This window comes from Aethalodelphis obliquidens, unplaced genomic scaffold (assembly GCF_003676395.1).
Source record: "Aethalodelphis obliquidens isolate GAN/ISIS:26980383/991018 unplaced genomic scaffold, ASM367639v1 scaffold70, whole genome shotgun sequence".
Lineage (NCBI taxonomy): Eukaryota > Metazoa > Chordata > Mammalia > Artiodactyla > Delphinidae > Aethalodelphis > Aethalodelphis obliquidens.
Window position 1 is genome coordinate 8,140,119 of NW_020838014.1, and position 26,810 is coordinate 8,166,928.

Consider the following 26,810-nt stretch of genomic DNA (forward strand, 5'->3'; position numbering starts at 1 on the left):
TCTAGGCTGAGAGGAGACCTCCACATCCAGGCCTTATAGAGGCACCTTGGTGTGTATCAGGCCGAACCGTGCCAAGCACAGGCCCCGGTGGGTCAGGATCTTTGCTATGCTCCTGACTCTGCAAGTTACCCCTGTCGCTGTGTCTCCACCAGCATACGGATACTGCTGTTGGACACGGCGAACGACAGTGGGGAGGGTGAGGTTACGGAGACTTCTCTTCCCCACTGCCTCATGAGCATACCATCTGTCTGACTGACCTCCTTTTTTAAGATGGGATATCTTATCCCTCCAGCTAGCTGCAGTTCCTGAACCCCGGAGTTTCCGTGGGTGTCCACAGATGCTGCTGGACTTGCCTGGTATTTTTGGAGGTGCCATTTTCATGGTTTCAGGCTCTGAGCCCCACTCTCACCTCTAAGGTGGCTTTCCTCACTGAGGGAGCTGTCTGCCAGTAAGGAATGAACACCGCTCCCAGCGCTTGTGCTTGACGCTCTCCCTGAAAACCAGGCTCTGCCCTGGTTAAATATAAGGCCAGATTCCAGTTCTTTGTAGAACACCAAACATGTTCTTTCATTCATGGGTTTTGTAGATTCCATCCATCATTCGAGTCTTTCTGCTGTACTGTCTTCTAAACCATCAGCAACCAGTGCGTCTCAGGGGGTTAAGGCCGAACCCAGCAGCAGCCCCAGCAGCTTGCCAGCTCCCCAGAATCCCCCCAAGGAGGCCAGCCCGGCCCATCCAGGTATGCAACAGCCAGTGGGGCAGGGTCTTCATCTCCTCTTCCTCAGCTGCCTGTCTGACTTTTCTTCAGGGACAAGAAAAGCATCATTAGGAGCTTATATATCAATACATCAAATCCTAGACAAAATCAAGAGACCATCCGGATTAGCGAATAGTGTCTGACTACTCTTTGTTTTAAATATTTTAGAAAAGTAAATAATCCACAATAGACTTTGATCTGCATATCAATTTTGACCAAGAGTTGGCTAATCATTCTAAAAGAAGCATCTTCATTTCTTTCTCTCATTTCACCCTGAGAATCAGAGGCAAAATGCTTCTCCTAGGATTACTATAGCCAAAGAACAAAGGGAAATTTACATCCACTGCTCCCTTATATGTGTTCCCCATTTTATCTGCAGAGGAGCCTCTACAGTAGGCAGGGCAGCTTACTTCATAGCTAAGGATGCTTCAGTATCCTTAGACAAGATTCTGTTCATATTACATTATCGTTCATGGGTTTATGAATGGGTTGGTAGTCCTTGATGTGTATATGGTGTGTACCTTGGACCAGTCGTTGTACATTTCATTTACCTGCCTCAGCTTAGTTACCAGGGGGTGCATTGTTCCATCACAGCTCCACACCAGCAATGGCAGAGAAAGGGCAAACCTTGTTCTCACCTCCTACCACCCAACAAGATGGGCTGGCTGGCCGCCTTCAGTGTGGTTGTGGTGAGGTCGGACTCGTGTAGAGGTGCCCCCAGAAGAACAGCACTTTCCTTCTGCTGCCCTTGTCTCTCTTGAGGACAAGTCAACCAAAATCTTAAGAAAAAGAATGTGTTCAACTCTTTCTGAGCCTGGGCTCAAAGTTTCTGGGCCAGAGTGGGCAGCAGCTAAACCAGGAAATCATGGGGAAAAGCTATTCACCTAAGCACTGTAGACATCTGTGTAAATGCTTTGGGATCAGAAAGAGCAGAAGGTCAGGGGTTTTAAAATCAGAATGCCTCCCTGAAGGAGGCCTGGTCTGTGTCACTTGGTAATTCAGGGGTCTTTGCTGTACTGCTCTGATACTATGTCAGTATCTTGGGGTAAGGGATGTTTTTCAGAATGTGATCATTGTCTTTCACGTGAGACATTCTCCACAGGTCTGTCTTGGTTTCTTCTCCCTCTGTGGGCCATCTGCCCGATAACTCTTTTTAGGAAGAGGAGACAGATTCAAACATGAGAACTTCTCAGGGTTCCTAAAGACCTGTCTATAGATGGACTGCCTAATGATAACCTGTGAAGATTTTTTTAGAAAGAAATTTCTAAGCCCTACTGCCAGAGTTTATGATTCAGTAGATTGCAGTAAGGATGAAAGAACCCGTATATTTTAAGAATCTTTCTTAAATTATTTGAATGTCCAGAAAGATTTGCAAGCCATTGTGTGTAAGTCAGTATGCCAAGGCTTTTATTTTTCCTTTGGTGAATGAACACATTGATTTGGGATTCTGAAGTTTGTTTCCATCAGTGTTGAATTACATGCATTAGTCATGCAAACTTCCCCACTATCCTAGTCTACTTCTGCCCTCCTCAGGATGAGTCCTGTTGCTTTCAGAAGAGGACTTCTAGGTGTAGGGAGAGTCTTGTCACAAGGGCCAGGACTAGCACATGCTGGTAGCAGCACCGCAGGGGCTCTTGAGAACATCCAGGCACAGCCGTCCTCACCTATCCGTGTCCAGATGGCTAAGATGGGGCTTTCATGGCTGCCTGGGTTATGGTAGTGCCACCTTGCCTTTTGTAGCCAATTGTTTTCAAGATGAGCATAGAATGTGTATGCAAGATACATGTACAGGATACATCCCTGGCTGGGAAGAAGGAGGAGGGGGTCAGCTAGGCCAGCATCCTGGGTAACAGTGCTTACCCTTGGCCATCTCAGTCATCACCACATTGAATGATAGACACTCCCCAAGGAGATGTTTGGTCAGGGAATAGTTTCACCTTCTCAATCTTCCACCCATTCTTTTCTCTGACTTTCTCTCTAATGGTTTATCTCCTTTCTCCCTAACTTTCTATTTCTAGGCCTTCATTTTCAATCCATACCCACGCTGGTTAGCCTTCCCCAGGCACCACTGCCCTCAGCTCCACCCAGCTTCCTGCCTTTCAGCTCTGCTGGCCCTCCCCTCCTTGGCTGCTGTGAGACACCCATGGTCTCCTTGGTTGAGGCTCAGCAGGAGCTGCAGATGCTGCAGAAGCAGTTGGGAGAAAGTGAGCACTTCCTGCTGCATTTGTGTTCTTGCGAATGATGGACCCACACCGTGTTTCTCTGCATGGCTTTGGCTGGATGGCAGAGTTTTAAAAAATAACATAGGGGTACACGTTATCAGTGGGCAACTGAGGGAGGGCTGTGCTTGCCGCTTTGGGAACTATATTTCCTGTTATCTTTCTCATGTGTGTGCCTCATCAGTTAACAGGTATATATGTTCATCAGGCCCTAGACCTGGTGCTCTCCCACTGCTGACAGTGTGGGGTACCTTCCGCCAAGTGTATTGAAGCCCTGACACATTGGCAACATGTTCACTGGCAGGACATGGGAGAGAGGTTTTCTGCCTGCCAATGCAGGATGAAGTGGCCAGAAAAAGATGGCCACATTCAATGGGATCATTTCCATGGCAATTATATCCTCCTCTGTGAAATGTTTTTAGTCAAGTTCAAATTCTGACATCATCAGGTTCGGGGCTAAAAGGATGGTGGAGGAGGGATTAAGAAGGGGTGCCAGGGCTTCCCTGGTGGTGCGGTGGTTGAGAGTCTGCCTGCCGATGCAGAGGACACGGGTTCGTGCCCCAGTCTGGGAGGATCCCACATGCCGCGGAGCTGCTAGGCCCGTGAGCCATGGCCGCTGAGCCTGCGCGTCCGGAGCCTGTGCTCCGCAACGGGAGAGGCCACAACAGTGAGAGGCCCGCGTACCGCAAAAAAAAAAAAAAAAAGAAGGGGTGTCAAACCTCTCTTCCCCTTACACGAGGTTAATTTCTGTTTCTGCACAGGCGACACAAGGACAGCTAGAAACAGAAGCACAGGCTGTGATGTCTGATTGTGAATTCTGTCAACTCCCAGATATAATTGATGTTATGTAGTCACAGAATTCATAGAATATGTGGTCATCTTTTAGAGAAAGGTTTGATGTAAATATGGGCTGGATGCCACATCATAAAACATTTTGTTTTATTTTAAGCTATAAGCTATCACTTATAGCTTAAAATAAGAAAAGAACCTCACGTGATGAATTTGCTCTCGAGTAGTGCTTAAAAAAACTAGAAAGCAATTTGAAATTACCTTAAAACCACACTCTGTGACTATAAAGAAGAGCTTGGATGAGGCAGAATTAAGGGTAGGGTCACTGTACAAAGGGTGTCCAACGACCTAAGACCACAGCTAGGAATCTGCCTATCTGAAGCCCCAAAGGTCATTCGGATTGGCTTATTTATCAGCTCTGAAAATGGATACACTGTCTACTCTGACCTCAGTTTGACTTCCAGAACCAGCTAGACTGAGTCTGTTTTTAGAAGAGTTTGTACATCTTCCTTTCTGCAGGAAGTGAAGTCTTAGAGGCTACCTTCTTATCAGCATCACACAGGTACAGCAGCCTAGGTTTGCCTACCAACGGGAACATGGTTTTACCCTGTTCCCTGCCAGAGCAGTAACTAAAGCTCAGGGAAGTGAGGTTACTTGTTCAAGATCACTAGTAACTGGGAGAAATGGGCTTGAATTCAGATCCTCTGCTCCCAGTTCCATATTTCCATTATACCTTCTCTATCTAGAATGGTTTTGTTACAATCCTGCTCAGAGCACAGAGCTGAGCTCGGCTGAACGACTCTGGAGGCCCCTTGCAACAATCTTTTCTCTCTTTAGAGATGAGAGGAAGGTGCTGTTCTCTCTGATCTAGAACTTGCTACTATAGCACACCTGGAAGCAACAACTGATGGATAACAAATTTGTTCCATTCCAAAAGGCAAAGCTGTTCTCTAGATTACCTTTCTTTTCCTTGACACCTTTTCCTTCATCTTTCCACACTGTCCATTTGTCTTTGCCCAAAGGGAAAGGTGGAGGAAGGAGAGCACTGTGCATGAAAGGGTCTGTGATGTGGGTTGAATTGGAGTCATATCCAGTCTGTGCCACCGGCCAGAGTTTGGGTGGTCCCAGCCTTGGTGAGGAAGGCTGTAGCCCTTTCTTTTGCCTTGTCAAGCACAGTCCTCACCAGCTCTCCTCCTTTGCTTTGAAACAAGCTTCCAAGTGGACAGTGGTGCATGGCGGCTTCTCAGGCCACTGTGGGGCTAAAATTTCCTTGTGCAAGAGTCTGTCTGGCATCTTTGCATGGTTTAGGGCATGTGCTCTGTATCGTGTGACCGGGAAGACTGGAACATGAGAATACTGATCACCGTTACCGATAGACTTGGCACCTCCTATGACCTTGGTGAGATAGTAAGCTGACTGTCGACAATCACTGATTTCCCCCTCTGCCTGTGTGGGGTTGGGGTTGAAGGAGGTGTGAGAGAGGCAGGAAGTCACATTCTTTAAAATACTGACTACAGGGCTTCCCTGGTGGCGCACTGGTTGAGAGTCCGCCTGCCGATGCAGGGGACGTGGGTTCATGCCCCAGTCCGGGAAGATCCCACATCCCACATGCCGTGGAGCGGCTGGGCCTGTGAGCCATGGCCGCTGAGCCTGCGCGTCCGGAGCCTGTGCTCCGCAACGGGAGGGTCCACAACAGTGAGAGGCCCGCGTACCTCAAAAAAAAAGAAAAAATTACTGACTATAGTTTAGATGCTTACGTGTTTCATCTCCCTCTTTAACTTCCTGTGATCCTAATGAATATCTAGTATTTTTCAAATTGGGGAAGGGGAGATCCATGACAATACTTCTCAAACTTTCCTGCCTCCTAGAATCAGCTGGGATGATTTTAAAACATCCGGTGCCCAAGCTGCACTGATACCAATTAAGGTAAAACCTCTGGGGGTCCAGGCACCAGTACATGCTTTTACATTGTCTCAGATGATTCCAGTATGTGGCCAAATTTGAGAAACAGTTATAAATGAGGATCAAAATTGGCAACTGCCAATTGCATTAATCCCTCAAAGGGGGTTGGCTTGGTTGGAGGGAACCATGACCTCACTCCTCACTCCTATTTCTTAGGTGGAGCTACCTGTTTACTCTGTTGCCCATATTGATAATCCCTGGAAGAAAGTAGTCTTCTGAATGTGAATATCCTAAACTATGGCCCTGTTCACCTCTTTCCTCTCTCCACCAAGTTGGGCTTCTTTTTACACAGAAGCAGAGATAATGGGAAGGCCCATGATTTCATAGGATCTATGAAAGAACCAGCCTATGAAATGAAAGGTCCTCCCTCCCCCATGGAAGAGTGTTCATGACTCTTTAGACATGAGTGATGACATATTTCAGTTCCTGGAACCATGTTGGGTAAGAATGAAATCACCTCTTGCCTTACCTAGAACCTCCCCCAGCCTCAGCAAAGAAGTTCCTCACTCTGGAGTAACTGGGGCCACCATGTCTAGCTGGATTTATACCCCCTTCCTCTTCTGACAACCCCAAAAGCTGGCAGGTTAGCTTCTGGGTACAGCAAGTACTCATAGGGACACAAATGTTCCCGTTCACAGGTGTGCTCAGTGCTACGGCCCATCACACTCTTAACCTCTGATTTTCCCAGTGAGTTCTACTTCTGGAACTTCCCTGGATTCTGTCATGAGGAATTATCACAGGAGCCAGGATTAGGGCCACTGGACTTCCCTTTTGTGTACACTAGTGACTTTCTGATACGTTATTCATCCCCTACCTCTTGGTGTCTCATGCTAGCAAATACAAGGGGTGAAAAGTTATAGCCTCTAGGATGGGAATCCTCATCTAATTGGAATTTCCCAGCAGACTGGGACCTCTGATAGCCCACGTGTCCCCTTTAGTGTCTGTTCTTAGCAATCACATGCTTCCTTGCCGATCCTTCTGTTCTGATACTGCTTCTCATTCATGTTTCTTTCTGCCCAGGTGTCAGCAATGTTCATCCTGCTTCCCCAGCCACATTGCCAACCAACCATTTAGAAGCCAGCTCTTCCCACTACCTCAACCCTGCCCAGCCCCTCTCTCCTCTGAGGGGCACCATAGAACTGGGCAGAATCCTCGAGCCTGGGTACTTGGGCAGCAGAGGCCAGTGGGACATGATGAGGCCTCAGAAAGGAAGCTTATCTGGGGAACCATCTTCAGGCTCCTCCATGTACCAGCTTAACTCCAAACCCACAGGTAAAGCACAAAGCCGAGCAGGTCAATTATTTTTCTAAACCGTGTGAAACCCCTTACACTTACCAGTTACCCTGGTAGCTGTACATGTACAATTACAACTCCCTTACACGAACCCCTGCATGGGAGGAGGCCCATGGGGCTTGGTTAGCACCAGCTGTCCTGTGTTTGAAGCCAATTTACTCTTTAAACAAAGTCACCTGAGCTCCTGGATGCCCGTGAGAGAGACCGGTGATGTTTAGGGATCTTGCTGAGAGGCCACTGGCCAAACCCCACACCCCCCATGTGGGCCCCACTAGTGACCAAGATTCTCCACCTCCCACCTCCTCCTGTCCTGCTGGGTGACTGCAGGGACTGACCTGCTAGAGGAGCACCTTGGTGAAATCCGGAACCTGCGCCAGCGCCTGGAGGAGTCCATCTGCATTAACGACCGCCTGCGGGAGCAGCTGGAACACAGGCTCAGCTCCACTGCCCGCGGAAGCGGTAGGAGAGGCCCAGGCCTTCCTGTTTCTGGTTGTAATTAGGGAGCTGCTGAAGGTCAACCCCTAGGCAGACCTTCGCAGATTTCAAAGCACCGAGGTCTGCTTTTCTGTGTTTGCTCCTTACACCAGCAAGGCAGGGGGCAAGTACTATGCTCCCGTTGCAGCTGTATCTGAGCTCAGAGAGTAACTTTCCTCGCGGCAGATCTAACCAGGTCTGGTCCCCAGAATCCTCTGACTTCTCTTCCATCCGAATCTGCTCATATCTGCCTGCTGACTTCTGTGTCCTGGTCCTGTGATTGGCAAGTGGTAGAGCCAGGTCTGCAGGGCCTCCTCCAGCCGCTTACCGAGGTGGCCTTCCTCCCCACTCCCCCACCCCCAGGCTGCTGACACTTGGAAGCCGTCCCTTCCACACGCCCTTGTCCTGCCCACAGCTCAGCAGCAGCTATTTAGGGGAAAGGGTCTCCTGAACAGCTACAGCCAGGGCACGTGGTAATGCACGCACAGAACCCACTCAGAGGAGCCACAGGAAAGCCAGGCATTCAGCCCATCAGGCTTTAGGCCCGGGATGTGAGTTCTCTGGGTTTTCTGCTGGGTTGGGATAGTATCTTTGGAGATACAGAATGAGCAACACAGAGAGCGTCTATTACCCAAATGTGTAACTTGCCTGCTTGCACTTCCTGGGACAGGACCCACCTCTAACTTCTACAGTCCGGGCCTGGAGTCCACACCTCAGCTCTGCAATGAGAACAGAGTCCTTAGGGAAGAAAACCAGAGGCTTCAGGCTCAGCTCAGTCATGCTTCCAGAGGTGAGTGGTCAAGAGCCGCAAACTGTGGTTACTCCCTTTCCTCCCTGCCTGTACCAGTCACCAACTGGAGAAGTAAAGAGACGAGGTGGAGAGAACAGAGCTACCCAGACCTTCCAACCCCAAACTCCCATAGCTATTCTCAGTCTAGAAAGGGCTACTTCCTGACAGTTCCCAACCACGGGCCCTTAGACTCCTAGGCTCCAAGGACAAGGCACTCTAGGAAATCCACCACCTCTGTGCAACCCTCCTGCAGATATTCAGTCATTAGCTCTCAAACTGCATACCTCAGTGCCTGTTCTACCTGCCCACAGTTCACAGCTAGTTTGGACCCAGGACAGGGAGCAACGTGAGGCCGATACACTCTCTCAGGTTTCTCCAGATGTGGCAGCTCTGTGTATCCCTCCCATGCTGATCTGCTATCCCCGTATCTCCTCACCACCTCCTACTCATACACTCAGGGCTCCTCTTTGGTCACCAGTCCTCATGACTCTGTGTCTGAAGATGCTAGCAAAATGCCCTCCAGAGCTTTCCCAACACTATTCAGTGGGCATCCACGTGTGGGCATCATTTCCTGTGCGGCCTGGTGGGGCAGCTGACCTTAGTGTTAATTGACTAAATGGAATCAATATACTTTCAATTACAAATTATTTTTATTTGCAAATATTTATTGAATAGCCATAACAGACAGAGAATAGTGGCTAAGAGGATTAAGCCCAGAAGGAAAGAATGCTTGTGGGAAAGGAAAAAGACATCAAGAGATATTTCTAACTTAGCCTCCTCAGAGCAAGAAGATGTGAGAGGAGTGATCTCTGCTTGGGAAGATAACAAAAATTATAAGATAAGGGAGAAGGCAGAACTACTAAACTTTCATTGCATGCCTGGAAAGAGCAGAACAGACCTCACAGGTGAGAAGATAGTAAGATTTAAAAGAGCTCAGTCTGCCAGGCCCAGGTGATTCTGCCCCAGACGACTGACAGCACCGGAGCCTTATTCTCAGAGTCCCTGTCAATAGTCTTTGAGAAACCATGAAGATCAGAGAGATGCTGCAAGACCAGGAAAGGACAGATAGCTCTATTTGCAATATGATGAAAACAATATATACTAAAAACTGTAGACAAGAAATTTTGATGTGGATCCTTGGCAAAATTCAAGAATGGATTACTGCACAGAAGGTATGTGAGGACTTAGAAAACAGTGAGCGTCAGGAAGCAGAGTGTTTTCTCTAAAAGCAAGGTGGGACGTATTAAATCAGGATCAAAGGGCATTGCCGAGAAGGAGGTTCCCATCCCTCTGAGTGTGTGGATATGATAGCATACCCTCACTTTGTCTCTCCTGGCAGCATTCGCTGGCCCTCCTTTTGCTTTAGTTCTGTTTGTCAGGATGGATGTGCTTGGGCTCATCTTGCTGCTGACCTTTGGCCCTACAATATATGTACTCCTGTGTTCTGCCCACCAGAGCACTCCCAGGAAACAGAATGCCTGAGGGAGGCTCTGCTGACCTCTCAATCCCAGCTTCAAGAGCTGGAAATGGAGAGGGAGCACCAAAAGGTGGAACGGCAGCAGCTTCTGGAAGACTTGAAGGAGAAGCAGCAGGAGATCTTGCATTTCGAGGAGGAACGACTATCTCTCCAGGAGAAAGACTCCAGGTTAGAGGGAGCCCACTGATAAGAAAGGTGGTCCATTTTCAGATTTAGCAAAAGGGATATTGGCAAGATGGTTAATGGTCTTGCCATTGAGGTTTTTGGAAACCTCACTATCCCCTCCGCTATATCGGATTTATGGGTAACTTTGAACAGAAGGAAGGACTTCTCTGGGAATGTCTTTTTCACTCCAGAGTTGAAAGAGTAAAACCCTGTTATGGAAGGCTTCAGCATATCAGATTCTGGAGAAAGTACATTCTCGTGCTTCCAGTTAGTTTTAAGATATTAGTCCCACCATAACCTAGGAAGCTTCTACACCAGCCATGATGCTGGTCCCCAGCGTAAACCCTGTAACTGCTTGACAACATGAAAAGAGCAATGTGGGGCAGTAAGAATACCAGGTAGTGTGTCCTAGGTATGGTAGCTAATGGCATGACTCCAAGCACAGTTACTTTACCTTCCAAGCCTCTGTTGCCACATCTGTAAAATAAAAGCGATGGTCTTCATGACCCCTGAGTTGACATCTAGGGCTAGAATTCTATGATGCAGAAGTTGGCTCACAGCCTCTTGCCCTGGTGGGGCCCCACCAGCTCAGCGGACCCTTGCTTCTCCCCTGACAGGCTGCAGCATAAGCTGGCCCTCTTGCAGCATCAGTGTGAAGAGAAACAGCAGCTTTTCCAGTCCCTCCAGTCAGAGCTACAGATCTACGAGGCACTTTATGGCAATTCTAAGAAGGGGCTGAAAGGTATGTTTTCCCTTCTTCCCCACCCTATGAGCTTCTTGCTCTTGCTAAGTGTCCTGGTGAAGTCTCTACCTTGGGAGTTGTGGAGATCTTGGAAACCTATCTTGCTCTGTCTCAGAAAAAAAACCTCAGTCATTGAGGATCCCAATAAGAAGAGAGGAGAGCTCTCACACACAAAGCCCAGAGGTTGGTGACATGAACAAGATCCAGCCTCGACATCCTTAAAAATAGGCCACAAGAGTCGAACTATACCCACCTGCATGGTCTGAGACAAGTTAATCAAAGTCCAGATTATACAGTAATTCAAAAAAAAATACACAGAACTGTCCTGGTGATATCATCATTTGAAAACGTCTTGAATGTTGTGAATTCTGACCACCCATGCAGCCAATGTTGCAGAAAACCTGCTCTTACCCCAGTGAGAAAATTAAAAGTTTTTTTAAAGAAATTTTTATTCTGGAATTTTTGTCAGAAAAATAATTTGCAGATATATTCTCCAAGTCTTTTTAGTGTCTTTGAAAGACAAAACTTTTAAATTTTGTTGAAGGTCAATTAATCAAATTTTTTGTTTTATTATTTATGCTTTTCTTTATGTCCTAGCTAAGAAATCTTTGTCTATCTCAAGATCATAAAGACTTCCTTGTATTTTTCTTCTTGCAGTTTTATAGCTTTTGCTCTTATGTTTAGGACTGCATTTCACTTTGAGTTAATTTTGTATGCGAAGTGAGAAAAAGGTTAAAGTTTTTCCAGCACCATCTGTTACAAAGACTGCCATTTCCCATTGAATTACCTTGGCAGTTTTGTTGACAATCAAGTGACCATAACTTCTGTTAATAATATTTTGTAATTTTTAGTATATTCATCTTTCATATTTTAACTTATACATAAGTATTTCTCGTGTGTGGGATAACATTTTTATTTCAATTGCCAAATAATTGTTTTTTTTGCTAAGATATAGAAACACAATTGACTTTTCATCACCATGACTATCTTCTAATTGCTTGGCAATCTATTGAAAAACAATTGCCAAGGCAAAAAAAAAAAAAATCACTTCTCAATATATGTGTGAGTCTATTTCTGAATTCTCCATTCTGTTCCATTAATCAATATGCCTATTCTTACACCAATACCAAACTGTCTACATTGTTAGAGTTTTATAGTAAATTTTGAAATCAGGTTGGGTAAGTCTTCATACTTTGCTCCCTTTTTATTTTTTTTTTCTCTTTTAAAAAATGTTTAAAATTTATTTTTTATATTGGAGTATATTTGGCTTACAATGTTGTGTTAGTTTCAGGTGTACAGAAAAGTGATTTAGTTAGACATATATCAATTCTTTTTCAGAATCTTTTCCCATATAGGTTATTGCAGAGTATTGAGTTCCCTGTGCTACACAGTAGGTCCTTGTTGATTATCTATTTTATATTAAATTGTGTTTATGTTAATCCCAACCTCTTAATTTATCCCTCCCCCTCAACACTTTCCGCTTTGGTAACCATAACTTTCTAAGTCTGTGAGTCAGTTTGTTTTGTAAATAAGTTCATTTGTATCATTTTTAAAGATTCTACATATAAGTGATATCATATGATACTTGTTTCTCTGTCTGACATACTTCATTTAGTATGATAATCTCTAGGTCCATCCATGTTGCTGCAAATAGCATTATTTCATTCTTTTTTATGGCTGAGTAATATTGCATTGTATATATGTACCATATCTTCTTTTTTTTCTTTTTATTCTTTTGAGACATTTATTTTTAACATCTTTATTGGAGTATAATTGCTTTACAGTGTTGTGTTAGTTTCTGCTGTATAACAAAGTGAATCAGCAATATGTATACATATATCCCATATCCACCCTCTCTTGCATCTCCCTCCCACCCTCCCTATCCCACGCTTCTAGGTGGTCACAAAGCACAGAGCTGATCTCCCTGTGGGATGCAGCTGCTTCCCACTAGCTATCTATTTTACATTTGGTAGTGTATATATGTCAGTGCTACTCTCTCACTTCGTCCCAGCTTACCCTTCCCCCTCCAAGGGGGAAGTCCCTCTTGAGCATCCTCAAGTCCATTCTCCATGTCTGCATCTTTATTCCTGTCCTGCCCCTAGGTTCATCAGAACCTTTTTTTAATTTTATTTTTTAGATTCTATATATATGTGTTAGCATATGGTATTTCTTTTTCTCTTTCTGACTTACTTCACTCTGTATGACAGAGTCTAGATCCATCCACCTCACTACAAATAACTCAATTTCGTTTCTTTTTTATTTTATTTTATTAACGTCTTTATTGGAGTATAATTGCTTTACAATGGTGTGTTAGTTTCTGCTTTATAACAAAGTGAATCAGCTATACATATACATATATCCCCATATCTCCTCCCTCTTGTTTCTCCCTCCCACCCTCTCCGACCCCTCTAGGTGGTCACAAAGCACAGAGCTGATCTCCCTGTGCTATGTGGTTGCTTCCCACTAGCTATCTATTTTGGTAGTATATATAAGTCCATGCCCCTCTCTCACTTCATCCCATCTTACCCTTCCCCCTCCCTGTGTCTCCAGGTCCATTCTCTAAATCTGCGTCTTTATTTCTGTCCTGCCCCTAGGTTCTTCATAACCATTTTTTTTCTTTAGATTCCACATATGTGTGTTAACATACGGTATTTGTTTTTCTCTTCCTGACTTACTTCAATCTGTATGACAGACTCTAGGTCCATCCACCTCACTACAAATAATTCAATTTTGTTTCTTTTTATGGCTGAGTTAATATTCCATTGTATATATGTGCCACTTCTTCTTTATCCATTCATCTGTCGATGGACACTTAGGTTGCTTCCATGTCCTAGCTATTGTAAATAGAGCTTCAATGAACATTGTGGTACACGACTCTTTTTAAATTATGGTTTTCTCAGGGTATATGCCCAGAAATGGGATTTCTGGGTCATATGGTAGTTCTATTTTTAGTTTAGTTTTTTTTTTTTTTAAGTTTTGTATTTTATTTAATTTATTTTTTTATACAGAAGGTTCTTGTTAGTCATCAATTTTATACACATCAGTGTATACATTGTCAATCCTAATCACCCAGTTCATCATATTTTTAGTTTTTTAAGGAACCTCTGTGCTGTTCTCCATAGTGGCTGTATCAATTTACATTCGCACCAAGAGTGCAAGAGGGTTCCCTTTTCTCCACACCCTCTCCAGCATTTATTGTTTGTAGATGTTTTGATGATGGCCATTCTGACCGGTGTGAGGTCATACCTCATTGTAGTTTTGATTTACATTTCTCTAATGATTGGTGATGTTGAGCATCCTTTCATGTGTTTGTTGGCAATCTGCATATCTTCTTTGGAAAAATGTCTGTTTAGGTCTTCTGCCCATTTTTGGATTGGGTTGTTTGTTTTTTTGACATTGAGCTGCATGAACTGCTTGTATATTTTGGAGATTAATCCTTTGTCAGTTGCTTCGTTTGCGAATATTTTCTCCCATTCTGAGGGTTGTCTTTTCATCTTGTCTATGGTTTCCTTTGCTGTGCAAAAGGTTTTATGTTTCATTAGGTCCCATTTGTTTATTTTTGTTTTCATTTCCATTTCTCTAGGAGGTGGGTCAAAAAGGATCTTGCTGTGATTTATGTCAAAGAATGTTCTTCCTATGTTTTCCTCTAAGACTTTTATAGTGTCTGGCATTACATTTAGGTCTTTGATCCATTTTGAGTTTATTTTTGTGTATGGTGTTAGGAAGTGTTCTAATTTCATTCTTTTCAATGTCGCTGTCCAGTTTTCCCAGCACCACTTACTGAAGAGGCTGTGTTTTCTCCGTTGTGTATTTTTGCCTCCTTTAACAAAGATAAGGTGACCATATGTGCATGGGTTTATCTCTGGGCTTTCTATCCTGTTCCATTGATCTATATTTCTGTTTTTGTGCCAGTACCATACTGTCTTGATTACTGTAGCTTTGTAGAATAGTCTGGAGTTGGGGAGCCTGATTCCTCGTGTTCCGTTTTTCTTTCTCCAGTTTTGCTTTGGATATTTCAGGTCTTTTGTGTTTCCATACAAATTGTGAATTTTTTTGTTCTAGTTCTGTGAAAAATGCCTTGGTAGTTTGATAGTGATTGCATTGAATCTGTAGATTGCTTTGGGTAGTAGAGTCATTTTCACAACGTTGATTCTTCCAATCTAAGAACATGGTATATCTCTCCATCTGTTGGTATCATCTTTAATTTCTTTCATCAGTGTTTTATAGTTTTCTGTGTACAGACCTTTTGTCTCCTTAGGTAGGTTTATTCCTAGATATTTTATTCTTTTGTTGCAATGGTAAATGGGAGTGTTTCCTTAATTATTCTTTCAGATTTTTCATCATTAGTGTACAGGAATGCACGAGATTTCTGGGCATTAATTTTGTATCCTGCTACTCCACCAAATACATTGATTAGCTCTAGTAGTCTTCTGGTAGCATCTTTAGGATTCTCTATGTATAGTATCATGTCATCTGCAAACAGTGACAGTTTTACTTCTTCTTTTCTGATTTGGATTCCTTTTATTTCTTTTTCTTCTCTCATTGCTATGGCTAAAACTTCCAAAACTATGTTGAATAATAATGGTGGGAATGGGCAACCTTGCCTTGTTCCTGATTTTAGAGGAAATAGTTTCAGTTTTTCACCATTGAAAACGATGTTGGCTCTGGGTTTGTCATATATGGCCTTTATGATGTTGAGGTAGGTTTCCTCTGTACCCACTTTCTGGAAAGTTTTTATCGTAAATGGGTGCTGAATTTTGTTGAAAGCTTTTTCTGCATCTGTTGAGATTATCATACGGTTTTTATCCTTCCGTTTGTTAATATGGTATATCACACTGATTGATTTGTGTATATTGAAGAATCCTTGCATTCCTGGGATAAACCCCACTTGATCATGGTGTATGATCCTTTAATGTGCTGTTGGATTCTGTTTGCTAGTACTTTGTTGAGGATTTTTGCATCTATGTTCATCAGTGATATTGGCCTGTAGTTTTCTTTTTTGTGACATCTTTGTCTGGTTTTGGTATTAGGGTGATGGTGGCCTTGCAGAATGAGTGGGAGTGTTCCTCCCTCTGCTATATTTTGAAAGGGTTTGAGAAGGATAGGTGTTAGCTCTTCTCTAAATGTTTGATAGAAATCACCTGTGAAGCCATCTGGTCCTGGGCTTTTGTTTATTGGAAGATTTTTAATCACAGTTTCAATTTCATTACTTGTGATTGGTCTGTTCATATTTTCTATTTCTTCCTGATTCAGTCTTGGCAGGTTGTGCATTTCTAAGACTTTGTCCATTTCTTCCTGGTTGTCCATTTTATTGACATATAGTTGCTTGTAGTAATCTCTCATGATCCTTTGTATTTCTGCAGTGTCAGTTGTTACTTCTTTTTCATTTCTAATTCTGTTGATTTGAGTCTTCTCCTCTTTTTTCTTGATGAGCCTGGCTAGTGGTTTATCAATTTTGTTTATCTTCTCAGAGAACTAGCTTTTAGTTTTATTGATCTTTGCTATTGTTTCCTTTATTTATTTTTCTTTTATTTCTGATCTGATCTTTATAATTTCTTTCCTTCTGCTAACTTTGGGGGGTTTTTTGTTCTTCTTTCTCTAATTACTTTAGGTGTAAGTTTAGGTTGTTTATTTGAGATGTTTCTTGTTTCTTGAGGTAAGATTGTATTGCTGTAAACTTCCCTTTTAGAACTGCTTTTGCTACATCCCGTAGGTTTTGGGTCATCGTGTTCTCATTGTCATTTGTTTCTAGGTATTTTTTGATTTCCTCTTTGATTTCTTCAGTGATCTCTTGATTATTTAGTAGTGTATTGTTTAGCCTCCATGTGTTTATATTTTTTACAGTTTTTTTCCTGTAATTGATATCTAGTCTCATAGCATTGTGGTCAGAAAAGGTGATTGATGTGATTTCAGTTTTCTTAAATTTACCAAGGCTTGATTTGTGACCCAAGATATGATCTATCCTGGAGAATATTCCATGAGCACTTGAGAAGAAAGTGTATTCTGTTGTTTTTGGATGGAATGTCCTATAAATATCAATTAAGTCTATCTTGCTTAATGTGTCATTTTTTTTAACATCTTTATTGGGGTATAATTGCTTTACACTGGTGTGTTAGTTTCTGCTTTATAACAAAGTGAATCAGTTATACATATACATATGTTCCCTTATCTCTTTAATGTGTCATTTTTGTTTCCTTATTTATTTTCATTTTGGATCATTTCATTTGTTTCATTATTTATTTTCATTTTGGATGATCTGTCCATTGGTGAAAGTGGGGTGTAAAAGTCCCCTACTATTACTGTGTTACTGTTGATTTCCCCTTTTATGGCTGTTAGCATTTGCCTTATGTATTGAGGTACTCCTATGTTGTGTGCATAAATATTTATAAGTGTTATATCTTCTTGGATTGATCCCTTGATCATTATGTAGCGTCCTTCTTTGTCTCTTTTAATAGTCTTTATTTTAAAGTCTATTTTTTCTGAAATGAGAATTGCTACTCCAGCGCTCTTTTGATTTCCATTTGCATGGAATATCTTTTTCCATCCCTTCACTTTCAGATTGGATGTGTCCCTAGGTCTGAAGTGGGTCTCTTGTAGACAGCATATATACGAGTCTTGTTTTTGTATCCATTCAGCCAGTATTTGTCTTTTGGTTGGAGCATTTAGTCTATTTACATTTAAGGTAATTATTGATATGTATGTTCATATTACCATTTTATTAATTGTTTTGGGTTTGTTTTTGTAGGGCTTTTCCTTCTCTTGTGTTTCCTTCCTAGAGAAGTTCCTTTAGAATTTGTTGTAAAGCTGGTTTGGTGGTGCTGAATTCTCTTAGCTTGTGCTTGTCTGTAAAGGTTTTAATTTCTCCATCAAATCTGAATGAGATCCTTGCTGGGTAGAGTAATCTTGGTTGTAGGTTTTTCTCTTTCATCACTTTAAATATGTCCTGCCACTCCCTTCTGGCTTGCAGAGTTTCTGCTGAAAGATCAGCTGTTAACCTTATGGGGATTCCCTTGTATGTTATTTGTTGCTTTTCCCCTGCTGCTTTTAATATTTTTCTTTGTATTTAATTTTTGATAGTTTGATTAATATGTGTCTTGGCATGTTTCTCCTTGGATTTATCCTGCCTGGGACTCTCTGCACTCCCTGGACTTGATTGACTACTTCCTTTCCCATGTTATGGAAGTTTTCAGCTATAATCTCTTCTAATATTTTCTCAGACCCTTTCTTTTTCTCTTCTTCTTTGGGACCCCTATAATTTGAATGTTGGTGCATTTAATGTTGTCCCAGAGTCTTTGAGACTGTCCTCAATTTTTTCATTCTTTTTTCTTTATTCTGCTCTGCAGTAGTTATTTCCAGTATTTTATCTTCCAGGTCACTTATCCATTCTTCTGCCTCAGTTATTCTGCTATTGATTCCTTCTAGAGAACTTTTAATTTCATTTATTGTGTTGTTCATCATTGTTTGTTTGCTCTTTAGTTCTTCTAGGTCCTTGTTAAACATTTCTTGTATTTTCTCCATTCTGTTTCCAAGATTTTGGATCATCTTTACTATCATTACTCTGAATTCTTTTTCAGGTAGACTGCCTATTTCCTCTACATTTGTTTGGTATGGTAGGTTTTTACATTGCTCCTTCACCTGCTGCATATTTCTCTGTCTTCTCATTTTGTTTAACTTTCTGTGTTTGGGGTCTTCTTTTCTCAGGCTGCATGTTCGTAGTTCCCACTGTTTTTGGTGTCTGCCCCCAGTGGGTAAGGTTGGTTCAGTGGCTTGTGTAGGCTTCCTGATGGAGGGGACTGGTGCCTGTGTTCTGGTGGGTGGGGCTGGATCTTGTCTTTCTGGTGGGCAGGTCCACGTCTGGTGGTGTGTTTTGTGTTGTCTGGGAACTTACTATGATTTTAGGCAGCCTCTCTGTTAATGGGTGGGTTTGTGTTCCTGTCTTGCTAGTTGTTTGCCATGGGGTGTCCAGCATTGGAGCCTGCTGGCTGTTAGGTGGAGCTGGGTCTTAGCATTGAGACGGAGATCTCTGGGAGAGCTCTTGCCAATTGATATTACATGGGGCCAGGAGGTCTCTGGTGGGCCAATGTCCTGAACTCGGCTCTACCACCTCAGAGGCTCAGGCCTGACACCAGGCCAGAGCACCAAGACCCGGCCAGCCACACAGCTCAGAAGATAAGGGAGAAGAAAAGAAAGAATAATAAAAAATTATTAAGGTAAAAAAATTTAAAAAGTAATAATAATTAAAAAAAGAAGAGAGCAACCAAACCAATAAACAAATCCACCAATGATAACAAGCGCTGAACACTATTCCAAGATAAACATAAAAACCAGAAACAAGTCAGTTGCAGGCAGTAAACCCCAAGTCTACAGTTGCTCCCAAAGTCTACCTCCTCAATTTTGGGATGATTCGTTGTCTATTCAGGTATTCCACAGATGCAGGGTACATCAAGTTGATTGTGGGGATTTAATCTGCTGCTCCTGAGGCTGGTGGGAGAGATTTCCCTTTCTCTTCTTTGTTCACACAGCTGCTGAGGTTCAGCTTTGGTTTTGGCCCCATGTCTGTGTGTAAGTCGCCCTCAGGCATCTGTTCCTGCCCAGACAGGACAGGGTTAAAGCAGTGGCTGATTAGGGGACTCTGCTCACTCATGCCAGGGGGAGGGAGTGGTATGGTAGTCATAATTGGAATGCAGGGTAAGCCTGCAGTGGCAGAGGCCGGCATGATGTTGCAACAGCCTGAGGCACACCATGTATTCTCCCGGGAAAGTTGTCCATGGATCATGGGACCCTGGCAGTGGCAAGCAGAACAGGCTCCTGGGGGGATGTGTGGATAGTGACCTGTGCTTGCACACAGGATTATCAGTGGCTGCAGCAGCACTGTTAGAGTTTCATGCCTGTCTCTGGTGTCCAAGCTGATAGCCATGGCTCGCGCCCGTTTCTGGAGCTTGTTTAGGCAGTGCTCTGCCTTCTGTGGGCAAACGGGGAAGGAATCCCCTCTTCTTGGACACTCCGAAACAATGGTCTCTTGCCTCTTAGGAAGGTCCAGAGTTTTTCCCGGACTCCCTCCCCGCTAGCTTTGGTGCACTAGCCCCGTTAAGGCTGTGTTCACATAGCCAACCTCAGTCCTCTCCCTGGGGTCTGACCTCTGAAACCCAAGCCTCAGCTCCCAGCCCCCACCTGCCCCGGAGGGTGAGCAGATAGGCCTCTCAGGCTGGTGAGTCCTGGTCGGCACCAATCCTCTGTGTGGGAATCTCTCCACTTTGCCCTCTGCACCCCTGTTGCTGCGCTCTCCTCTGTGGCTCCAAAGCTTTCCCTACTCCCACCCCCGCTCTCCACCAGTGAAGTGTCTTCCTAATGTGTGGAAACTTTTCCTCCTTCACAGCTCCCTCCCAGAGGTGCAGGTCCCATCCCTATTCTTTTGTGTTTGTTTTTTCTTTTTTTCTTTTGCCCTACCCAGGTATGTGGGGATTTCCTTGCCTTTTGGGAAGTCTGAGGTCTTCTGCCAGCATTCAGTAGGTGTTCTGTAGGAGTTGTTCCACATATAGATGTATTTTTGATGTATTTGTGGGGAGGAAGGTGATCTCCATGTTTTACTCCTCTGCTATCTTGAAGGTCCCCCACCTACAGTATCTTTTTTTTTAAACATCTCTATTGTAGTATAGTTGCTTTAAAATGTTGTGTTAGTTTCTGCTGTATAACAAAGTGAATCAGGTATACGTATACATATATCCCCATATCCCCTCTCTTTTGCGTCTCCCTCCCACCCTCCCTATCCCACCCCTCTAGGTGGTCACAAAGCACAGAGCTGATCTCCCTGTGCTATGCGGCTGCTTCCCACTAGCTATCTATTTTACATTTGGTAGTGTATATATGTCAGTGCCACTCTCTCACTTCGTTCCAGCTTCCCCTTCCCCCTCCCCATGTCCTCAAGTCCATTCTATATGTCTGCATCTTTATTCCTGTCCTGCCCCTAGGTTCGTCAGAACCTTTTTTTTTTTTTTTTTAGATTCCATATATATGTGTTAGCATAAGGTATTTGTTTTTCTCTTTCTGACTTACTTCACTCTGTATAACAGACTCTAGGACCATCCACCTCACTACAAATAACTCAATTTCGTTTCTTTTTATGGCTGAGTAATATTCCATTGTATGTATGTGCCACATCTTCATCCATTCATCTGTCAATGGACAAATAGGTTGCTTCCATGTCCTGGCTATCATAAATAGTGCTGCAATGAACATTGTGGTACATAACTCTTTTTTTTCTTTTTAAATTAATTATTTATTTTTGGCTGTGCTGGGTCTTCACTGCTGTGTGTGGGCTCTCTCTAGTTGCAGCAAGTGGGGGCCACTTCTCCCTGCGGTGCATGGGCCTCTCATTGAGGTGGCCTCTCCTGCTGTGGAGCACAGGCTCTAGGCACGCAGGCCTCAGCAGCTGCAGCACTTAGGCTCAGTAGCTGTGGCTCACAGGCTCAGAGTGCAGGCTCAGCAGTTGTGGCACATGGGCTTAGTTGTTCTGCAGCATGTGGGATCCTCCCGGACCAGGGATCGAACCTGCGTCCCCTGCATCAGCAGGCAGACTCCCAATCACTGCGCCACAAGGAAAGCCCCATAACTCTTTTTGAATTATGGTTTTCTCAGGGTATATGCTCAGGAGTGGGATTGGTGGATCATATGGTAGCTCTGTTTTTAGTTTTTTAAGGAACCTCCATACTGTTCTCCATAGTGGCTGTACCAATTTACATTACCACCGACAGTGTAGGAGGGTTCCCTTTTCTCCACACCATCTCCAGCATTTATTGTTTGTAGATTTTTTGATGATAGACATTCTGACCAGTGTGAGGGGATACCTCATTGTAGTTTGGACTTGTATTTTTCTAATATTAGCAATGTTGAGCATCTTTTCGTGGGCTCTTTGGCCATCTGTATGTCTTCTTTGGAGAAATGTCTATTTAGATCTTTTGCCCATTTTTTGCTCGGGTGGTTTTGTTTTTTGACAGTTTGATTAATATGTGTCTTGGCGTATTTCTCCTTGTATTTATCCTGTGTGGGACTCTCTGTGCTTCCTGGACTTGATTAACTATTTCCTTTCCCATATTAGGGAAGTTTTCAACTATAATCTCTTCAAATATTTTCTCAATCCCTTTCTTTTTCTCTTCTTCTTCTGGAACCCCTATAATTCGAGTGTTGGTGCATTTAATGTTGTCCCAGGGGTCTCTGAGACTGTCCTCAGTTCTTTTCATTCTTTTTTCTTTATTCTGCTCTGCAGTAGTTATTTCCACTATTTTATCTTCCAGGTCACTTATCTGTTCTTCTGCCTCAGTTATTCTGCTATTGATCCCATCTAGAGTACTTTTAATTTCATTTATTGTGTTGTTCATCGTTGCTTGTTTCATCTTTATTTCTTCTAGGTCCTTGTTAAATGTTTCTTGCATTTTGTCCATTCTGTTTCCAAGATTTCGGATCATCCTTACTATCATTATTCTGAATTCTTTTTCAGGTAGACTGGCTATTTCCTCTTCATTTGTTAGGTCTGGTGCATTTTTATCTTGCTCCTTTATCTGCTGTGTGTTTTTCTGTCTTCTCATTTTGCTTATCTTACTGTGTTTGGGGTCTCCTTTTTGCAGACTGCAGGTTCGTAGTTCCCGCTGTTTTTGATGTCTGTCTCCAGTGGCTAAGGTTGGTTCAGTGGGTTATGTTAAGCTTCCTGGTGGAGGGGACTAGTGCCTGTGTTGTGGTGGATGAGGCTGGATCTTGTCTCTCTAGTGGGCAGGTTCACGTCTGGTGGTGTGTTTTGGGGTGTCTGTGGCCTTATTATGATTTTAGGCAGCCTCTCTGCTAATGGGTGGGGTTGTGTTCCTGTTTTGCTAGTTGTTTGGCATAGGTTGTCCAGCACTGTGGCTTGCTGGTTGTTGAGTGAAGCTGGGTGCTGGCGTTAAGATGGAGATCTCTGGGAGATTTTCACCATTTGATGTTATGTGGAGCTGGGAGGTCTCTTGTGGCCCAGTGTCCTGAAGTTGGCTCTCCCACCTCAGAGGCAGAGCCCTGACTCCTGGCTGGAGCACCAAGAGCCTTTCATCCACACGGCTCAGAATAAAAGGGAGAAAAAGTAGAGGGAATTAGTAGAAGTATGAGGAAAGAAAGAAGGAAAGGAGGAAAGGAGGGAAGGAAGGAAGGAAGGAAGAAAGAAAGAAAGAAGCAAAGAAGGAAAGAAGGAAAGAAAGGAGGGAGGGAGGGAGGAAGGAAGGAGGGAAAGAAGGAAAAAAGACAAAGAAGATACAGTAAAAATAAAATAAAGTATAATAAAGTTATTGAATTAAAAAATTCTTATTTAGAAAAAAAAAGGGACGGATAGAACCTTAGGACAAATGTTGGAAGCAAAGCTATACAGACAAAATCTTACACAGAAGCATACACATACACACTCACTAAAAGAGGTAAAGGGGGAAAAATCATAAATCTTGCTGTCAGAGACCGTCTCCTCAATTTGGGATGATTCGTTGTCTAAAGGAGGGAAGGAAGGAAGGAAGGGAAGAAAGAAAGAAAGAAGGTAAAGTATAATAACGTTATTAAAATTGATTATTAAGAAAAAAATTTTTCTAAAAAACCATGGACGGGTAGAACCCTAGGACAAATGGTGGAAGCAAGACTATACAGACAAGATCTCACACAGAAGCATACACATACACATTCACAAAAAGAGGAAAAGGGAAAAAAATCATAGATCTTGCTCCTAAAGTCCACTTCCTTAATTTGGGATGATTGGTTGTCTATTCAGGTATTCCACAGATGCAGGGTATATCAAGTTGATTGTGGAGCTTTAATCCGCTGCTTCTGAGGCTGCTGGGAGAGATTTCCCTTTCTCTTCTTTGTTCTCACAGCTCACAGGGGCTCAACTTTGGATTTGGCCCTGCCTCTGCGTGTAGGTCGCTGGAGGGCGTCTGTTTTTTGCTCAGACAGGACGGGGTGAAAGGAGCCGCTGATTCGGGGGCTCTGGCGCACTCAGGCCGGTGGAGAGGGAGGGACACGGAGTGCGGGGCGGGCCTGCGGCGGCAAAGGCCAGCGTGACTTTGCACCAGCCTGAGGCCCGCTGTGCGTTCTCTCGGGGAAGTTGTCCCTGGATCCCGGGAACCTGGCAGTGGCGGGCTGCACAGGCTCCTCGGAAGAGGGGTGTGGAGAGTGACCTGTGCTCGCACACAGGCCCCTTGGTGGCGGCAGCAGCAGCCTTAGTGTCTCCCGCCCGTCTCTGGGGTCCGCGCTTTTAGCCGCGGCTCGCGCCCGTCTCTGGGGTTCACGCTTTTAGCCACGGCTCGCGCCCGTCTCTGGAGTTCCTTTAAGCAGCGTTCTTAAACCCCTCTCCTCACGCACCAGGAAACAAAGAGGGAAGAAAAAGTCTCTTGCCTCTTCGGCAGGTGCAGACTTTTCCCCGGACTCCCTCCCGGCTAGCCGTGGTGCACTAACCCGTTCAGGCTATGTTCAAGCCGCCAACCCCAGTCCTCTCCCTGCGCTCCGTCCAAAACCGAAACCCAAGCCTCAGAGCCTCAGCTCGCAGCCCCGCCCGCCCCAGCGGGTGAGCAGACAAGCCTCTCGGGCTGGTGAGTGCCGGTCGGCACCGATCCTCTGTGCGGGAATCTCCCCGCTTTGCCCTCCGCACCCGTTGCTGTGCACTCCTCCGCGGCTTCGAAGCTCCCCCCTCCGCCTCCCTCAGTCTCCGCCCGCGAAGGGGCTTCCTAGTGTGTGGAAACTTTTCCTCCTTCACAGCTCCCTCCCACTGGTGCAGGTGCCGTCCCTATTCTTTTGTCTCTGTTTTTTCTTTTTTTTTTTTCTTTTGCCCTACCCAGGTACGTGGGGAGTTTCTTGCCTTTTGGGAGGTCTGAGGTCTTCTGCCAGCCTTCAGTAGGTGTTCTGTAGGAGTTGTTCCACGTGTAGATGTATTTCTGGTGTATCTGTGGGGAGGAAGGTGATCTCCGCGTCTTACTCTTCCACCATCTTCAAGGTCCCTCCCCCCGGTTTTGTTTTTTGATATTGAATTGTATCAGCTGTTCGTATATTTTGGAGATTAATCCCTTGTCAGTCACAGTGATTGCAAATATTTTTTCCCATTCTGTGGGGTGTCTTTTCATTTTATTTATGGTCTCCTTTGCTGTGCAAAAGCTTTTAAGTTTAATTAGGCCCAATATCTTTATTTTGGGTTTTATTTCATTAGTCTAGGAGGTGGATCCAAAAAGATATTGCTGTGATTTATGTCAAAAAGTGTTCTGCCTATGTTTTCCTCTAAGAGTTTTATAGTATCTGGTCTTACATTTAGATCTTCAATCCATTTTGAGTTTATTTTTGTGTATGGTGTTAGGGGATGTTCTAATTTCATTCATTTACATGTAACTGTCCAGTTTTCCTAGCACCACTTATTGAAGAAACTACCTTTTATCCATGTGTAGGCTTGCCTCCTTTGTTGTTAATTGACAATAGGTGCATAGGTTTATATCTGGGATTTCTATCCTGTTCCATTGATCTATAAGTCTGTGTTTGTGCCAGTACCATACTGTTTTGATTACTGTAGCTTTGTATTATAGTCTCAAGTCAGGGAGTCTGATTCCTCCAGCTTTGTTTTTCTTTCTCAAGATTGCTTTGGCTATTTGGGGTGTTTTGTGTTTCCATACAAATTTTAAGACTTTTTGTTCTAGATCTGCAAAAAATCCCATTGGTAATTTGATAGGGATTGCACCGAATCTGTAGATTGCCTTGCGTAGTGTAGTCATTTTGACAATATTGATTCCTCCAATCCAAGAACATGGTGTATCTTTTGATCTGTTTGTGTCATCTTTGATTTCTTTCATCAGCATCATAGATTTCAGAGTACAGGTCTTTTGCCTCCTTAGGTAGGTTTATACCTAGGTATTTTATTCTTCTTGATGTGACGGTAAATGGGATTGTTGCCTTAATTTCTCTTTCTGATCTTTTGTTGTTAGTGTATAGAAACGCAAGAGATTTCTGTGTATTAATTTTGTATCCTGCAACTTTACCAAATACATTGAGGAGTTTTCTGGTAGCATCTTCAGGATTTTTCTATGTGTAGAATCATGTCATCTGCAAAAAGTGACAGTTTTACTTTTTCTTTTCCAATTTGGCTTCCTTTTATTTCTTTTTTCTCTCTGATTGCCATGGCTAGGACTTCCAAAACTATGTTGACTAAAAGTGGCAAGAGTGGACATCCTTGTCTTGCTCCTGATTTTAGAGGAAATGGTTTCAGCTTCACACCATTGAGTATAATGTTAGCTGTGGGTTTGTCATATATGGCCTTTGTTATGTTGAGGTAAGTTCCCTCTGCGCCCACTTTCTGGAGAGTTTTTATCATAAATGCGTGGTGGATTTTGTCAAAAGCCTTTTCTGCCTCTATTGAGATGATCATATGGTTTTTATTCTTCAATTTGTTAATGTGGTTTATCACACCAATTGATTCACGGATATTGAAAAATCCTTGCAGCCCTTGGTTAAATCCCACTTGATTGTGGTGTATGATCCTTTTAATGTTTTGTTGGATTCGGTTTGCTAGTATTTTTTTTTTGAGGATTTTTGTGTCTATGTTCATCAGTGATATTGACCTGTAATTTTGTGTGTGTTTGTGGTATCTTTGTCTGGTTTTGGTATCAGGGTGGTGGTGGCCTCATAGAATGAGTTTGGGAGTGTTCCTTCCTCTGCAATATTTTGCAATAGTTTCAGAAAGATAGGTGTTAACTCTTCTCTAAAGATTTGATAGAATTTGCCTCTGAAGCCATCTGGTCCTGGACTTTTGTTTGTTGGAAGTGTTTTAATCAGTTTCAATTTCAGTAATTGTGATTGGTCTATTCATATTTTCTATTTCTTTCTGGTTCAGTTTTGGGAGATTGTACCTTTCTAAGAATTTGTCCATTTCTTCTAGGTTGTCCATTTTATTGGCATATAGTTGCTTGTAGTAGTCTCTTATGATCCTTTATATATCTGTGGTGTCCATTGTAACTTCTTCTTTTTCATTTCTAATTTTATTGATTTGAGCCTTCTCCCTTTTCTTCTTGGTGAGTCTGGCTAAAGGTTTATCAATATTGTTTATCTTTTCAAACAACCAGTTTTTGGTTTAATCTTTTCTATTGTTTTCTTTGTCTCTATTTCAT

General features: G+C 43.4%; 1 protein-coding gene across 4 annotated transcripts in view; it reads left to right on the plus strand.

The window, feature by feature from the left end:
- The window catches only part of PDE4DIP (phosphodiesterase 4D interacting protein), a 192,408-nt gene that overhangs the window by 153,655 nt on the left and 11,943 nt on the right, over positions 1-26,810 (plus strand). For all 4 annotated transcript variants that reach the window (XM_027091139.1, XM_027091138.1, XM_027091137.1 and 1 more), the window contains 7 exons: positions 587-739; positions 2,776-2,961; positions 6,748-6,999; positions 7,348-7,479; positions 8,165-8,284; positions 9,740-9,929; positions 10,544-10,668. In XM_027091139.1, coding sequence (XP_026946940.1) covers positions 587-739; positions 2,776-2,961; positions 6,748-6,999; positions 7,348-7,479; positions 8,165-8,284; positions 9,740-9,929; positions 10,544-10,668 — 1,158 coding nt within the window. The remainder of the gene's footprint in view (positions 1-586; positions 740-2,775; positions 2,962-6,747; positions 7,000-7,347; positions 7,480-8,164; positions 8,285-9,739; positions 9,930-10,543; positions 10,669-26,810) is intronic.